Raw genomic sequence first — 17,016 nt, 5'->3', positions numbered from 1 at the left:
TGTTAATTTCTTTTGGTTAGACTATTATGAAAAATGTCAACCTACTTTGAATGTGTTATACTAGAGTTTGTATGTTGTACACAGTCGCTACATGATGTATGGATGTAGTGCGCTGTGCAGAGTGCATGACACTTGAATAGAAAATAAATGTCAAATATACTTTACGGAGTGCTGAGTTTCTGTTATGATGAAGAAACTGGGTGAATGCAGTTGAGTATTTTCACTGGCAGGACTGACAGCAAGAAGTATCTCTGATCTCACTGCTGTTGGGAGCTGAGAAGATATTTACAGATTGATTATCACCATTATTGTCACCCTACAGTTGCTCAGATGGTGATCATGTTGACAGCCGATTATCATTTAATATGTGGCCCAGCCCTGATGTAGTACCCTTGAGCAATATGGTGCTATACTCAAACCTACTATATGGGTAGTATACTCTGTTGCTATGTGCATTTGTATACCTCAGGAGTATAAGAATCATTTCCTTGACTTTGTGAAAGGCAGTAGAGATCCTATTGTCATGTGATAAAAATAGACACATTGTTAAGAGAGGCAGGAAAGGTCAATAGCTAGCAGAGAGTTGGAAGCGGCTGTTAAGACCTTGGATAAGAGTACTATTTTAACTATTATTCCCATTTATGACAATACTTTCAAATTTTGTATTTTTCTAACGTCATTATTTTGAAATTCATTGTTGGAGAGGACCTTTTAAAAAAATACGGAGAGCATTTTCATGATCTTCAAAAAAACAAAAAAAAAACGTCTTGATCATCTCTGTCATGTCATTGGAACTCATATTGAAGCAGAATAAACAGTGAATGGTGTGTCTTCTTTGTCCAATGCCAAAATGTGCTCTGTTCAGTGTTATGAAAGGCAGCATTTACGATCAATGTCCCTTTAAGGCTCATTTGAAATGACTATGGGATTTATGCAGGAGGCTCCTTCCAAGGTAGCAGTGTATTGGTCTGTGACTGTGTGCTAATTATCCATGGACTGAGGACAGGGAGAGAGAGTGAGAGTATTGCTGCATCTCCTTTACAGCATCGGACTTCGATCTCACAATAATTAGTCTCTGAGTTTAGAAGGTGAAGAAAGAGTCAAACAAAATCAGAGAAACCTGTCCTCAGGTAATTATGCGGTCTATTGATATCCAATAACCAATTCATATGGGCCTTCGGACTTTTTTAACTATGCCTGAAGTGCATTGTGTCACCGCTCAAGTTTTTACAGATATTAATCTGCAGTGCCAGTGCAGTAGATGCTTCATTGCACTGACTTAGAAATGCACAGGTTGATAATGCTTTCGATCATTTTGAGCAATAAGGTGAAAGAACCCTCCATATTTCAATATTAACAGAGATCCTAATTTCAGCTGCGATATTAGGTTTTCACCCGAGATCAACCCCTGCCAAGCTCTTTCAGGCTTCCCCTAGTTTATTAGGCAGTGAAGCTGCCAGTGGGCAGGGCTTTGCTTAGGAATGAGGAGGTTGAAGACTGTGTAAGATCACACAACAATATTTATGGACAAAAATAAAATGCTAGTGGAGCCATTTTGGATGTAATTTCGAGAAGGAGACGTAGTTGAAAGTCAGTCAAAAGCCACATACAAAGAACATAAAAACAAACAGCAGGCATGTGTGGTCTACAGTATAAATAACAAGAGTGAGTTGGACTACCAGACACAGGGCTCCACAGCATGGACACTTAGATGCCAAATCAATGGCAACCAGCCAGTATAAATGAACACAGCAAGGAACAATCATTATTCAATTAAATGCCTAAACACTTCAATAATGTCTTCTTTGTTTTTTGTTCCTCCCACCTTATGTCTCTTGCAAGGCCTGGGACAAGGACAACTGTGCCGCGCATGGTCATGATAGTAAGATGTGTATTTTCTGTTTTGCAGATGAACCGTTGGCTGGTAGGACCGCTGCTGGCATTCCTAGAGGCTACTGGAACTTCTCCTGGGTGGCCGAGGATGAGCTGAGCTTCCCCAAGGACTCGCTGCCCATGTCAGGTGAGTTGCACATTGTCAGCCCTCCTCAGACAGACGGACAGGCCGGGGCGCCCCTGTCCTGCGGAGATCCCCTGCCCCTGATTGGCCGTGACGCCTGGCGTCAGCTCTCCATCAGCACACATAAACGTCTCTGTCTCGCCTGCCCTCTACCTGGCTGCTCACCAGCCCTGGCACGTTCACAAAGTTGGAGGTCCGCGGCTCGGCCCATCCTGGACGTCACTGAAGGTGTCACATGAATACGACTACGATTGTAAAAGTATTTGGAAACTGCAGCAGTGCTTTGAGATAAGATGATCTCTGTGGGGAGACTTGGTGCAGCAGCAAAAGTAATAGGATACAGCAGGGAAAGCACAAAAATAGAAAATAAAATACGCAGGCAATAAAAATCATGAAAAACAATAAAAGCAACAAAATGGACTGTAAACAGTTGTGGGGTTATATAGGCATATGCAGCTAATTTCAATGCATTAAGTAGGCTAAGTGTGAGTAACGGGTAATGGGAAACAGTATGGATTACTTACATGTATGGATTTACCTACAGTTGTTACATAAAAATGTTACTTACAGTCTTGATTGCGTAATAAAATATGGGACAACTAAATGAAATCTGTAATATATGGAAGTATGTATGAACATAACTTTTTAAAAATCTAAATATCAATATGTATACAGTATGAAGTAGTGGAACCGATATGAAAAGTGTCATTAGTATATGTAACAATGAGAGGGATATCAAAAAACGGTAAAAGAAAGTTATGACAAAGTCAAAGTGACAACCGGAGGGCTGGAGACTAGATTTCATCCAATTAAACTATGATGAATGTCCACATTATGTATTATGGAAAAAGAAATTCTTCTGAAAAAGTCATTCAAAACTATAAGACAGTTTGGCCTATGTTAAGATTAGATAGTAATGTCAAGTAATGAAAGTTCATTAAATTTCTTCTCTTTGAATCTTATTCCAAATCACCCAGGCATTATGAACCAATCTTTCAAGTGCTTGCTTTATTTAAAGATGCAAAATCATCAAGTCCACTGAAGCTGCAAGGCAATACAAGGACAGACATTGCATATTTAATAAACTTCAAAAGCCAAACACACAAAGTCTAGCTGAGAGAGAGTGAGAAAGAGAAAATCTCTTCTCAAATTCATATTGAGCTCAACTGTACAATCCGGCAGAATTTCCCCATAAAGGATACTATCATGAACTCACTGTTATTCAAAATTACGATGTGCAGGATTTATTGTACTATAATGTGGATCCGCACTTGTAAAATCCATGACAGCATTAGGGAATTGTTCCCTCTAATGTGCTCCATATACAGTGTGAAAGGAACACGAGGTCTCGAAGCCATATTTATGCTAAGAACAGCCATATGTGGGCGGCTGCTATGCAGTTAGTTAGGATATTCTCTCACAGTTCACTAATCTGAATGGAATGTCATTCAACTGCTGGTGCAGTCATATGTCACAGATAGTATCACAGTCATTTTACTGCAGTTAGTAAAGGAAATATTTGTTTTAACTCCTATATTGCACAGCCTATATTGGATTTCATAAAATGAGCTCCTGAAGGAATCCCAAATATAATCTTGTCTGTAAAGAACAAGTTCAAGTTTCCTGCATTGCCATTTGTAGTAGCAGGGTACATACTGTACATTGGAATTTGTTGTATATGATGCAGGATGACCGTAAAATCTCAGATTACAAGCTCTTAATTCACAGGGATCCTTTTCTTTGGGGCTTTGGCTTGAGTGACTCATATTATGCGAGCAGATATCTTATCAAGGGGGCAGATTTCGGCATTGCGTTGCCTGAGCTTAAAATGTCATAATCATGAAAGAGCGGTTTGTGGATCATCTTACCATTCACATCAGATTAGACCAGCATAATGCTACCTGTTGAGCAGAAGAGAGACAGCGGTGTGAGCCAGGCTGTAGTCAAGACCAACTTAGTAGAGTCCAAGTCAATTCCAAGACCAGGTCCAGTAGAGTTTGAGTTGAGACCAGGCCCAAAGGGGGTCAAGATCAAGTCAAGACTGAGACAAGAGATCTATCTGCAGGAGCTCTGTACTATACGTACCCTTCAACATCCAACTTATTAATGACTAATTTGACTAATCAATGCGTAGGGGTTTAAGGATCATTACATACTATACACAGGTGTAATCTCTTCAATTGTTTGTAGCGTTGGGAAGAAAATAAACAAAGCTGGACCAGGCAGAGAAAAACGTATCTTTGAAAATTTTTAGATAGAAAAAAGTAGAGTAAACCTCCAATAGTGGCCGAGACCAAGACAAGACCAAGACGCCAGAAAAGTGGCCTGGAGACCGGAGTAGAGTACTACAGCCCTGGGTGCAAGCATCTGCGTGAGCCTGTAGGCATGCATGTGTGCGTCCACGTCACCTCAGCCTCTCAAAGCTCATTCGCATCACTCAGAGGCGACAGCTCCGGCATAGCCTTTTTCCCCTTGGGATCCTCTCCAAGGGGGGAAGGTCATCCTGTAAGTGATAATTCAGAGCCCCGCCGGCACCAGACTGTCGCCCGACTGTTTATGAAACACATCCTTGACTGTGAATCCCCGGGACCTCTCCTCGGCTGCCTGTGACTGTGACAGCCAGCAGTGGAGGTAACCGTAATTGGTGTCAGTTGGACAACGGGCTACCCCCACCAACCCCCGCCCCCCCTGACCGTTTGATTTAGAATGAATCGATCCATCACGCACACAGCTGGCCACGTTCTCTACCGTTTCATACAATGACAGGCCTGACCTCTCGTCCCTACCGCGTTAGCAAAACAGAAGAGGAAAAACAGAGAAGTTTGTTCTGTGTTGGAGGTTGGTGAACTGAGCTGGATCTGGCTGGAGCAGGAAGGATCACATCTGGGCAGTAAAAGCCAGATGACCACAGCGGCTCCAAATGAATAATAGAACCGTCCGATGAGACACATTAAATCCTAATGACCACAAACATGCAATTGACCAAAACACAATTAAATGTTTGACAGCAATGCCAGAGATTGTGCCAAAAAGTTGATTGAACATACAAGAACAAATTGAATACATTTTGCTTGTGCAAATTGCAGTCGTATAGCATTCACTGTCTGCAATGATTGTATGTGTGTATTTCAGTGTGTGTCTGTTTGTGTATTTCTATACTTATGAGGACCAAATGTCCCCATATGGATAGAAAGATGACGGAAATCCTCCAGAGTGAGGATATTTTGCTGGTCCTGGGCTTTTATAGGTTATGACTTAGGTTTAGGGTTAACATTACAACTATGATTAGGTTTGAAGTAGTGTAAGGGTTAAGGTTAGTTTAAGATTTGAGTTTAGGGTTAAAGGATAAATTTGACGATTTTGGACCTACATATAATTTGTCTCTTACATAGCTGTAGTACTTGGATTAAGGTTAATGATTAAGGTTAGGAGTTGATGAATGAATGTAGTCAATGAAGGTCCTCACATGTGTAGCATTACACATTTGTGTGTGTGGGTGTGTTTGCACATGTAGGTAGATGGGTCTTGGCGTGTGCTCATTTGCTTGTGTGCCTGTGTGCATCAGAGCGTGTGCATACGCAGCGTTGATAACAAATTTCCAGCCGGAACCGCAGACACACACTCGCGGCGGTGTCAGATTGGTGACGTGCAGACAAAGTGGGGAGGTGCGTTGTGTTTAAATATAGGACGGTTCAGAGCGGGGCAAAATGAGGAAAAAGAATGAGCGGCCACTAGTGAACATGGCTGTGGGCTTCAGTGATAGATCTCAGCTGTCCCCACAGCATCTGCTAGGCGCTGGCATTTATTACCTACCACATGAGCCGACGCAGACCGACTGGACGCTCGCCGCCAGCTGCCCCCATACCTCCCTCCCTCCCTCCTGCTAGCACTGCGTCCTTCTCTCTGTTAGCTTCTGGAGCTAGAGGGCAAGCCAACCCCCTTATTTCCATTTCAGCACTGGCAAGCTGACTTCTCCGCCGCTGTTTGTCAGTGATGTCAGTGATGGCAGAGCACACTGACCTGTCTCTCTCCGTCTCATCCCGCCTCCCATCTCCTCCCTTGGGGAAGAGCAGCAGGCCAGTTCATTGCCATCTTCTGTCTAACAAAGCCTCTCCCATGCGCCATCTTTCTCACTCCAGCCCTATTCTCCTGATCGAGATGGATTGTCCCGGTTCAGCTGTGGCTGCCAGCTGTAACACAGGCACTCAAATGGATGCTAGCCACTTGAGGAGTTGCTGTGCTCTACAATAGAACATCTGCCTCACTCAGCTGGTAGTGCTGTTCTTGTGTAATGAGACACAGCAGTGGAATAAAACACATTTGCAAAGGCGGGGGGGTATAAAAGACAGAGCAGTGGTGCAGGTGCTTAAATATGGCATCCTCCTGGATTCACATCATTCAGCCATTCCAGCCCCCTCCAGTGTGCAATGTGTCTGTTCACCCAGCACTTGATCCCTCTCTCTCATTCTGTACAAACTGGCAAGAGCGTATATAGCTCATGTCATGTAGAGGGAAGTTCAAATCAAGCTCCCAAATTACACAAATCTGCAGTTAGTCCAAATTGAAAGCATTGGTATTTATTTGTATGTGTGAGTGGTTCTAATGAAATAAACAAATAAGTAAATTGTAAATTATTCACAACATTTTCCAATATTCATATACAGTACTTCAAAGAGCGCAGTTTCCATGATAACGCATTAGGCCTTGTCTAGCGGCAGCAGCCTAAAAATAACATCAAATGGGATGGACAAATTCAATTAATACCGTGGCATCCAAATTTATCAACATTAGTGTAAATCATTTTGCACATCATCTTTCAGACTTATTTTCGTCAAACAAGAAGGTGTCATTAAAGCATCATTAAATCAAATTTCCCACTCAAGAGTCAATGGGAGGTTACATAGATTTATGGCCGCTACTCTAAACTTATTAGGAGACATTGGTAAAATAAATTAAGTAATGTTTTGTATCAGAGACGCACAGACATGGACAAGGCAACCAGCAAATAAACGAGGGGGAAGGGAAAGCTCTACAATGAAAGACACAATCCTGTGTTTGATTTTCACGGATAGCAGCCAACCGCTGTCCATGGTGCTGAAATCTCTCTTACACCACAGACTAATTCGACCTGTTTTGCTGACACATATCAAGTGTTTAGAATGCTCTGCATTATGGGACAGATTAAAAAAAAAAAAAAAAAAAAGCTCTGACATCAAACCAAGAGGTGACTGTCGTGCATCTGACACATTTCCACTTCTAAAACACCCTTTTATAAGTGGAGTACAACAACAGAGTAGTGTTGGGCAATGAAAGGAATACTAATAGGCAGGCAACCAGAAGTAATGTGTGTGTGTTTGTATGTTGAGTATGATATTCAACATTATTATTGCCCATTATGTGTACTTTACTGGAGCGAGAAGGAGGTGACAGAGGGGTGATGTGAGATTGCAAGTAAAATGAGCAAAATCAACAGCATTTGCTGGTCAAGTTTACTGTTGCTGCTTACAGTGGCTCAAGACCTATTATTGACTTACTGTCTGGAGCAATGGGAAACTTGCAAACTGTATTAATGATTTGGATCATATACAGAAAAGCAAGGACTTTTTATGTTTTCGATTTTGTCAGCAGCACTTGGCATTTGGGAGGTTTCTACAGCATCTTCAGGGCCTTAGAGGGTGTGTTGTGAAGAATTTCTCTTGACCCCCTGCCAGCATGCTACCTTTGTAGTTTTGAAGGGTGGATACCGAGGATAAGGTGACGGGGCAAGTTCACAAGGAATTGGAAGGCTGACATTCGACTTTGATCCCCTCTGTCCTTGAATCAAAATCTGCCAAGTGCAGTTGGATCAAAAAATCTTGACAAACCAACCATTCCAGCCACCTGCTTCATAATTCCACCTGCCCATTTTCTCCCTTTTTTCTTGCTGTCAATAAACAAATCACCACCCCCGCCCCCCCACCCCTTTCAATTCCATCTCAAAACCTGGGGCAAGAGAGCAAATTCAGTTGCTTTGCCTCCGCTACGGAATGAGAGCAGAATTGATTGACGTCAACTCATCTTAGGGAAGAAAAACAAGCAATGAGAAAAGGAATTGCCCATTAATATGTGTCCCCAGCCCTGGCATCTGAGTTGTGTGTTTTATTTCATTTCTCCACACCACTTCTCATCCCTGCTGTTTGTCAAAAATCACTTGCCACTCATCTATTCATCTGTCGGCCTGCTGTATGTATTTGACAGTGTGGCTCCAACTCCCTTGAGAGAAAATGAATTTGCCCTGGAATATGCAGGCCATAAAAAGTTGAATGGATACATAAATAAGCTCAAGCCAGAAGCAATCCCATTGTAATCAGGGAATAAACATATTCATCATCCCAGTTAAAGGGTTTCAGAAGGGAATTTGTCAACACAGTTTTCACCCTCGATGCACAAAGAGACATACATCGTTAGATGTAATTTACTTGATGTCAAAAGCACTCGTGTGCAAATCCTCAATCTCATTTTTTTAAACATGTAATCATATAGTTGTGCACTGCTGGGAATTGGCAGGTTCATTTATATACAAAATCAAGATGGCCACAGTTGGCTCGCATCTCAATGACCTTCGGCAGTGAAACACGACACAGCGCTCAATCTCTGCTCTGTTGATGAATGAGGTCAGGGTCACACTGTCATGATAGGCTCATTAACCAATCACACACCCTTGTTAACACAGTCAGATCCAGTGGCAACTCTGGGAATGGTCTATTTAATTACTGAAGGACCTAGGATTTGCCGGTCGTTTTACAAAGAATTAATTCCCTTTAAAGCACCCTAGCAGATCCATTATATGGGTGCCACCATTTACAGGCCTTGTTTGCAATGATCTACTGCTTTTGTTTATATTGAATGACCAACTTATGTTATAAAACTAACATCATTTGGAATGGGGCAGCTGTTCTGTTAACAACCTAAACTCCACTACATTTACAACCTGAGTAGTTGCATTTAACAACAGTTTTAATTATTAACTCATTTATTAACATATAAAGGATATTTGGTAGTATCTTAGTGGCTTATAAATCATCTCCATCATACTGTACATGCAGTAGATAACATTGTACACACAAGCCTTGTGAGACAGTATTAAATAGATCTTCATCTCACATGAAGGCACTGACCTCCACAGACAAGTCTCAAGTCAAAACTGATGGTATTTATTTGCACACAGCACAATTTTTGGTTTGGTTGGTTCCATCTTCAGATTGGCTTTATGATCGTCTTCTTTCTGAACAGGACATAAAATGGAGGAAGGAATAATTGGCCATTTTGAGTCCCGCAAATTTACAACCTATAAATGTTCTCAGCAGATTTGCATCTACAGTCCCCAGGATGCTTTATGGCTCCAAGCCCTTATGTCCAAAGCATCACTGCGCCCAGTGGCTGCCATCTCTGGGGTATTAGTATTCATAGATTGCCTTTAATTACCGCCAAAGCCTGTTGTGCAGAGGGCCCGTTGAGCAGGGCTAACACAGGTAGGGCTTGAGATAGATCCAGAAAAACAGGCACTAATAATGGGATTATAATCAGTGTTATTCACTGTAAGCCTTTATAATGTATTGAATATCACAGCACTGATGAAATGACACAGGCTAATGTTACATCCAGATGAGATGACGGAGATGATGGAGATTGGAGAAGAATGAAATCAAACCTTTTGAAATTATCTCTCTGCCACTGCAGATGGCAACTCTGAGCTTTTGATTCTGATTAACAACTCAGACTCAAAACTCAAGCAGAAATTTTACATACTCACATAATGTTGTCAAAAAGTTATGCTGGTATTTGCACAAACAAGTAACTTTGTCTGAAAATATCTGCAAATGCCTGACTACACCTGATGGCATCTGGCATGCACTGCAATTAAGAGAATCAATTTCTGTAGAGTCCTTGGGCAAATACAAGAAATGTAACTTAAGAATTTTCTTAATTTGCTCAGAGTGTGAAAACACTATGAGAGGGTTGATTCAATAATGTTTTAACACCACTGATGAGACGTTAGGTGAGGTTCTGTAATGAGTAACAGTTCCTAACAATATTTACAACAACATTGTTGAATATTACTGCTTGTTAAAGCTGGCATAAAAAAAAGTAGTTCAACTGATTACAGCAATATGGATGGTGCTAAGAAAAACAAACACTGAGAGTCTGCATTGTAACAATGTTAAAGTTAGCCAGATGCTCAGTGCAGCAACTAATTACACCTAATTTAAGTAGGTGACAATAAAAAACAATGCTAAAGACAGAATAAGAGAATTTGCACACACATTAGCGGGGAAATGAACCAGCACTTTGGGCTTGGTAAGAGATGCCAATCAAAATGTGACACACCAAGTGCAGGTTGAATAAGTTACCCGTCACTGAGCATTTCCAGGATGAGTGGAGAAAAAGAAATATGTTTTGTGATGTTTTGAGTGCAATTTGTTGTAGGAGTTTTATTTTTCATTTCAAGGGGTCCTCAACAATACATGCAATCAAACCCATCCTCAGATCAAGTGGAAAAACTGTGCATAGTGGCAAAGCATGATTCTTAAGTGGATGAGCTAGCTCATGTTGAAGGAAAATTCCACCCTCAGATACTCTCACACTGTTATGTATCATCAATCTGTGATGTTATTTTGTGATGAAGTGTTGTAATCTAGCTTTTTGTTGTATCCACTTTCCCTCAACCTGCCTCGTCTACCTCTACCTTCAGTTAGTGATTTCCTACGTTTCCCAAAATGTCTTTCAAAAACTCTCAGAGAACTCTCCTGGACTTGTGGTATTCAGGTGGGCTTTATGTGTGGGTGGGGAGAACAATAACAACAGTGATAGTAAGGGCAAGAGAGGCAGAGTTTCCAGCTGAGAAAAAGCGAGAGTCACGCCCCTTACTCAAAACACAACATGCCTTGTGGCTGCATTGCATTCTGGTCTATTGAGGCTGCTATCTCTGCCTCCTCTATGATGGATTTCTCTCTGTATGACTGTTGAACGTCGGTGCAAATGGTGAGTTTAGACAGAAGCCCTCGCTCTTTGATTCTGAGGGACTGACACCAAAACTTGACGTTTAACGTTGATGTTTTAGATAGCTGAAAGTTTTTCTGCTGTCAAACTCCATTGTAGCTGTGCTGGAAATATCTCAACATGACGTCTACGTTTGGCCAGTTATCCTCAGGAATAAGAAAAATACATCACCAAGCCACAAAATAGGCCCAGAACCAATTTTTTTAACAATGTTTAAGTGTTTTAGGGTGGATTTTACTGTTACTATTAATAGTGGAAGGCTGACATTATAAGTAACTATTTTTAATAGGTGTTTTTTTGTAAGGTGATTTAGTATCAGGGTCTCTGTGAATCTTCATCAAACCTTTTTTTCAGATTCTTGGAATAGTTCAAACTTTTTAACTTGTGTCTTAACCTTTTAACCCCATTATGCACAACATTTGCAGTACAAGCAAACATGTGCATTAAAGAGTAGTATCACTAGCAGAGAAATAAGTTCAGCCAGCTTCTTCATAGCACAAGCACAGGTGGATTATTTCAGGCAAGTTTTCTAAAAACAGAAAAATGCCCCTTAAACATAGGAATGCTTCTCTCAAACATATTATAGGTTCACAGTGTGTACTTAGCGACTCAACTTCAAACAGTTTACAGTAATTAGTCTGTGCTTGGGGCCAAAATCAAATATTAAAACAAACTTTTTAACAGAGAGAATGTTTGTCATGACCTGTTTCAAATTAACACTTCTCTGCCAAAACATTAGGGGGCAACCAAGGATACCTTTTGGCAGAAACATGAGGGAGAAAAGTCAAGCCTTGTGGGAAATGTTTTAATATGGTGCCTGCCGTTCTTCTAAATAGGTAGTAGGTTAAATTAAAATTATCTGTTTCCTGCAGTGGTGTAATCAAAAGGTCAAATGAACTCTTGCTGAGTAATGTCAAAAAAGGATATTATCACATATTCAGAGGATATTAAGGTGTTGAAAAAGTGAAGGGCCCGAATGAGGATGAATGGGCCGTAAAAGCTGTGTCCACGGTCGTTTGGCAGGTCATCAGTTCTCACTCGCTTTGCACATGCAGGAGGTGGGCGAAAATTGGATGACAGATCCAGATCTCGCTCGACTCCGGTTGAATCATATCTCTCAGCCTCATTTGGCAGCACACAGAAGTGCTTAGCGTGTCAATGTGTGCCAAGTGCTCTTTTGCATGCATGAATATGGCTATGATATCTGAGGGTGGAAAAATGCAAGGAGACAGCCCTGCAACTTATGTCTGTGTTAGTTTCTGTGAGGTGTGTAACGTATGCAAATGTGTGAATGCAATTGATGTGCACGGCTTTTGAAAAAATTCTCACACATGCACACGTACACACACACACCTACACACATTTGCCAGAGAAAATGAGTCACAAGTTGAACTGGACTCAAAGCACAAAGCTTTCTTTGTAAATTGTCAGCACAAGGGGTGAGTTTTTTTTTACAGAATATTGTAGAACCAACAAGAATGACAATATTGCTGTAATGCCTCCATGGCCCATATGTTGGTCGAAAAAGATAACGGTTGTTAGTGTGCACCGATTGTATATCAATAAGTAAAAGCCACCGCATTACAGTGATTGATGACCATTTTCAAATCCTTTGAGTGGTGAATTTTAAACGCAAACTTGAAACAGAATGCGCTCGATTCATATAAGCCGAGCAACTGAGAAAAGCGTGCTACTCTGTTTGCATCAATATGGGACAGAACAACTGTGCTGATCTCAGCGCGTTGTAACTTTAAAGGGCCCATTTATTGTACAGCTGAACACACACTGCATCACTCCGCCCCGGCTACACAGACATTTATTGAAGGCAAGGCAATGAGCTTTCACTACGACCTTCAACTCCTCAATTTCTCCACGTCTCATTGGCCTTCAAGGTCCCCGGTGGCGACTGGCTACAGGAATCAATGTTTTTGCCAAACGCCAGGTTTTAAGCATGGAAACCATTGCCATTACCGTCGCTAAGTGGCTGAGGAACGACTGCCGCTTTGACATCCTCTAAAGGCAGCTGCCTCCTCAAGTGGGCAACCATGTAATTTAAAGGCAGCCTAATGCTGCCTTGATGCCACCTCATTAGGCAAAGCTCCTTTTAAGCATCCCATCCAACATCTCAAGTCACTGATAACCTGTTCCAACTGTCTTCTAAGTCCCGTTATATATATGTTTAGCACTGCTGTTGATACAAATGTTGAAGAAGCACATTTTATTTATTCATTTAATTGTTAAATTATGGTTTTTTTTGTAAATACATTTTTCATTTAAAGGCAGCAATGTATCCCAGAGTTTCCTTTATCATTGAATTGGACTGGTTTTCAGAGGAGAGTTTTAGTGTCCCATCACGCTGTTTGAGAGGCGCTGCCAAGAGTAAAATTCTGGGGGAAACACTGAATACTTGTATATTTATGGCATGAAAAAGGTCAAATTTATAGATCAGCACAAAATAACAGCTATCATGGTATCAGTGTCAGCCTTCGGGCGGTAGTTCCTACAGTAATCAAAGCTTGCATGCTTTAGGGTTTAATTCTTCTTAATTTAGATCTTTACAATAACACAGCAGGGCTTCAATTTACACTCAGTGGGTTCTAAATGGATGTTAATTCGATGCTAACGATGGCGGTTATTGATACAGTCTGGTGGCTATACGTGAGTCTCCATCTCACACTGTTTTCACCCAGCCTGGTCATGTTTCCCGACCGTCTCGTTTGTTGTTCCGCGCAACCGTCGAAGAGACTAGTAAGTCGACTTAGAAAGCTGATTGTATGACACTCTCGAGTGCCTCTCATCCAGGACCCATGGCGAGAAGTCATTTGAAGCCGATAGAGCCCTCTCAAACACAGATTGTCATTTACCAAGCCGCGGGGATGACTCCACGTGAGGTCTGTCCGCAGGGAGGGAAGGACAGATGGAGGTAAAGAGACAGACAGAGAGAGGATGAGTGGGAGGAGAGCCAACCCTGTAATTTTCTCTCTGAGTAATATGTGGGAGTAGGGTTTGGTATTATCGCAATAATACCTTAACTCCGACTGTGTCCAACCCTATGCTTGAAAACAGGCATTTTTATGTGAATGCTACATTTGTGTGATGCCCCCCAAATCGCTGACACGGCACGCTGGCGTACGCCAAAGGTGCGACATCATTTCATATGAAAACGTGAAATATCCCCCCCGACGTGCTTTGTCCTCCCTGAACCCCTTGTTACTTTCTCCATCTAGTCCTTTGAAGCTGTAGTTAAATCTGGAATGAAGCTATAATACCAATATTTACAGACTGTTGAAGACTGCAGACTGTTTACAGACTGTAAATACAGCAGGACTTCATTTATCAAAACCTTGGACATTCAATCAAAAAAGAACAAAAAAGGTGCCGCTTTGCATTTCCCTTGATGATGCATGCAATTAAAAGTTTTTCATCTGCAAATCAGACTAAACAAAGCGAAGACTTGTGCAGACATGTTTTATATTTCCAATAACCTTTGGCCTGGTATTATTTTAGCACTCATACAAACATTTTACTGGTTCCATCAGCCTCCGTTCCCAATGGGTTTGGATTAGTGAGGTTCAAATTCATGAAGTGGTCTTCAAGATTCATTTTAGTTTGAGCCCCTTTTAGTAATTGCTGTATGATGCCCCCTGTTTAAACACTCATCCCACTGCTGAAGTTTGTTTTGAATTATTGTTTGAACAGTTTTTCTACTGACACTCAAATTGATTGAATTGAGGACTGACAGTATATGCCAGCCAAACATGAGTATAATATCTATTTTTTTTAAATGTTCCCATTAAATGTTTCAAACTTTTACATATAAATCTGTGTGAATATACTTAAAATGTATATCGCTAAACAAAATTCTAGATCGGGGCTTGAACAGCTAAGGTTATTTTACAAATGTCTCTCATTTCACCAGATCACAGATGCCGTGGCAATAGCAAAACATGTGACCAGCGCCTGGGGGCTAACCCAGAATTCACTTGGAGCATAGTTGCTGCTGGGGACCCGCGGGAGGAAGGGAACGAGAAGGCCGAAAAGAAGGGAGGAAGCCCCCAGGGGTGGGAGGAAGGTAAGACTGAAGGTATCACCTTCCCCCCTCGCAGGGGAATTTCATTTTTCAACCAAACTCGTCAATCTGCTGCTTTTCATGCTACATGTTGTTGAGTCTGCAGGCATGCCATTACGCTGCTTTAAAGCAATATTCCACTTAGTTTTGAACCGCCATGAAAACCAGAATATAAACTACTCACTAAGATCGGATGCAGCTGGACGAGTTTGTAGCGTTCGGACTTTTACTTCCCATTCATTTGAATGAGGCCACGAAAATAGACTGAAAACTGACATTTAACAGATTCAACAACAGATCCCACTGTTTTAATTTTAGTGTAAACCAAGAATAGAAATGCACAATAACGACGGACCCAGGACTGCTTTGTTGTCTTAAAAGCAGGATCTGTTGCTGAATCTGTTCACAAACGTGTTAAATGTCATTTTTCAGGATTCAGATCTTGGTGATTAGTTTATATTCTAGTTTTCATGGTGGTCAATTGCCCCATGTTAAAACTAAGTGCAATATGGCTTTAAATTCAACCAATATGTCACAAGAAATGGTTCATTAGGCCGTGATCATACAGGACGCTTTATTGAACGCACATGCACCCTTTGTCAGTCATTCTTGTCAAATCTCCTCCAAACATTGATTGCCTTGACTTACCCACAATTTTATGTACTGAAACAATGAGGCAGAATGGCATGTTTGCCATTATTGAGATATTGCTCTTCATAAAGAAGTTCTCCCAGGTAAAGAGTTGAGTGAATATAGTTTGCTGCTCCAGTAGTCTGATACATCTTGTAGCCCCCTGCCTTCGAATCGTCTGTATCCTCCAGCATCATTCATTTTCATACTCTGGAAGATGAGAAAAAAGTTTCAGTCGTCTTATCTCCTGAGGTGATGGTGAAATGGAGGGAGACAGTAGGGTCTATTTATTTCCTTAAATGTTTTTTCCCCATCATGAGCCAGACGTCCATGAGACCAGAAGGGTGGAGTGCTGGATGAAATTGAAAAAGTGAAATATATTGACTGGTAAGAGAGAGGAGTTAGTGTGAGTGGATTGTAGAAATGATTGATGTTTGTGTATCTAGTGTACGTTGTAAATGGAGGCAGACTACGTGTGTGCGTGCGTGCGTGTGTTGTGTGTGTGTGTGTGTGTGTGTGTGTTAGCTCAGCTCAATGGCTGAAGCATCACCAGTAGTAGAAATGCAGTGTGAGGAGTTGACCCTGGCCTTGTTTCCTCACCAAAGACAAAACAACACTTTCTCTTTGAATGTCAACCCACCATTCCAGTTGACTGGCAATGTGTTTTTCTTAAAATCCCCAGATAAAAATAACAACAGTACAATGTCAACCAACACAAGCAAAATCACAGAGGATCATTTTGATTGCTGTCTGTTATCAGTATCGACTGGCAAAAATAACTTTTGTTTTCTTTTTTTTCACGTACATTAACTTGCCAATACAATTGGAGGATGCCAGGAAACAAATTTAGTATATTTCTCTGTGTGCATGCATGGGGTATTTCTACAGATAAAACTGTAATAGTATATATGTACTGCCGATTGTTTTCTGTCACAGCATTTAGGAAATGCGAACCAGTTTTAGAAGGAGATATCCTCTTCATCCCCTGTCATGACCTTTCAATCTCTTGTCCTCAAAACTAGTCTTGACTTTTTCATTGAATATTCATGGATGCTTTGGATGTGGATTGGTAAACTCTTCAACTTGATAGGTACATAAAATATTCATCCAAACTAAGGCCCAGTGCAACACCTCCACAATTAAAGACCTTGACAGACTTTGATATACAAAATTATTCCTAAAAAGGGTTTCTGAAAAGTAATGCTAACTTTTCTCTCTGTCCACCTAAAATGGGCATTTCTAATGTTAATCTAAAGGATGC

At 41.2% G+C, this 17,016-nt stretch overlaps 1 protein-coding gene across 1 annotated transcript in view; it reads left to right on the top strand.

Moving 5' to 3' along the window:
- Positions 1-1,887: 1,887 nt before the first annotated feature.
- The window catches only part of alk (ALK receptor tyrosine kinase), a 197,952-nt gene continuing 182,823 nt past the window's right edge, over positions 1,888-17,016 (top strand). The window contains exons 1-2 of the mRNA XM_078289347.1: positions 1,888-2,020; positions 14,976-15,140. Of these exons, the coding sequence (XP_078145473.1) occupies positions 1,888-2,020; positions 14,976-15,140 (298 nt within the window). The remainder of the gene's footprint in view (positions 2,021-14,975; positions 15,141-17,016) is intronic.

The sequence above is a fragment of the Centroberyx gerrardi genome, chromosome 17 (assembly GCF_048128805.1).
Source record: "Centroberyx gerrardi isolate f3 chromosome 17, fCenGer3.hap1.cur.20231027, whole genome shotgun sequence".
Taxonomy (NCBI): Eukaryota; Metazoa; Chordata; class Actinopteri; order Beryciformes; family Berycidae; genus Centroberyx; species Centroberyx gerrardi.
The sequence above is the reverse complement of the archived record's forward strand: the minus strand, read 5'-3'. Positions and strand labels throughout refer to the sequence as shown.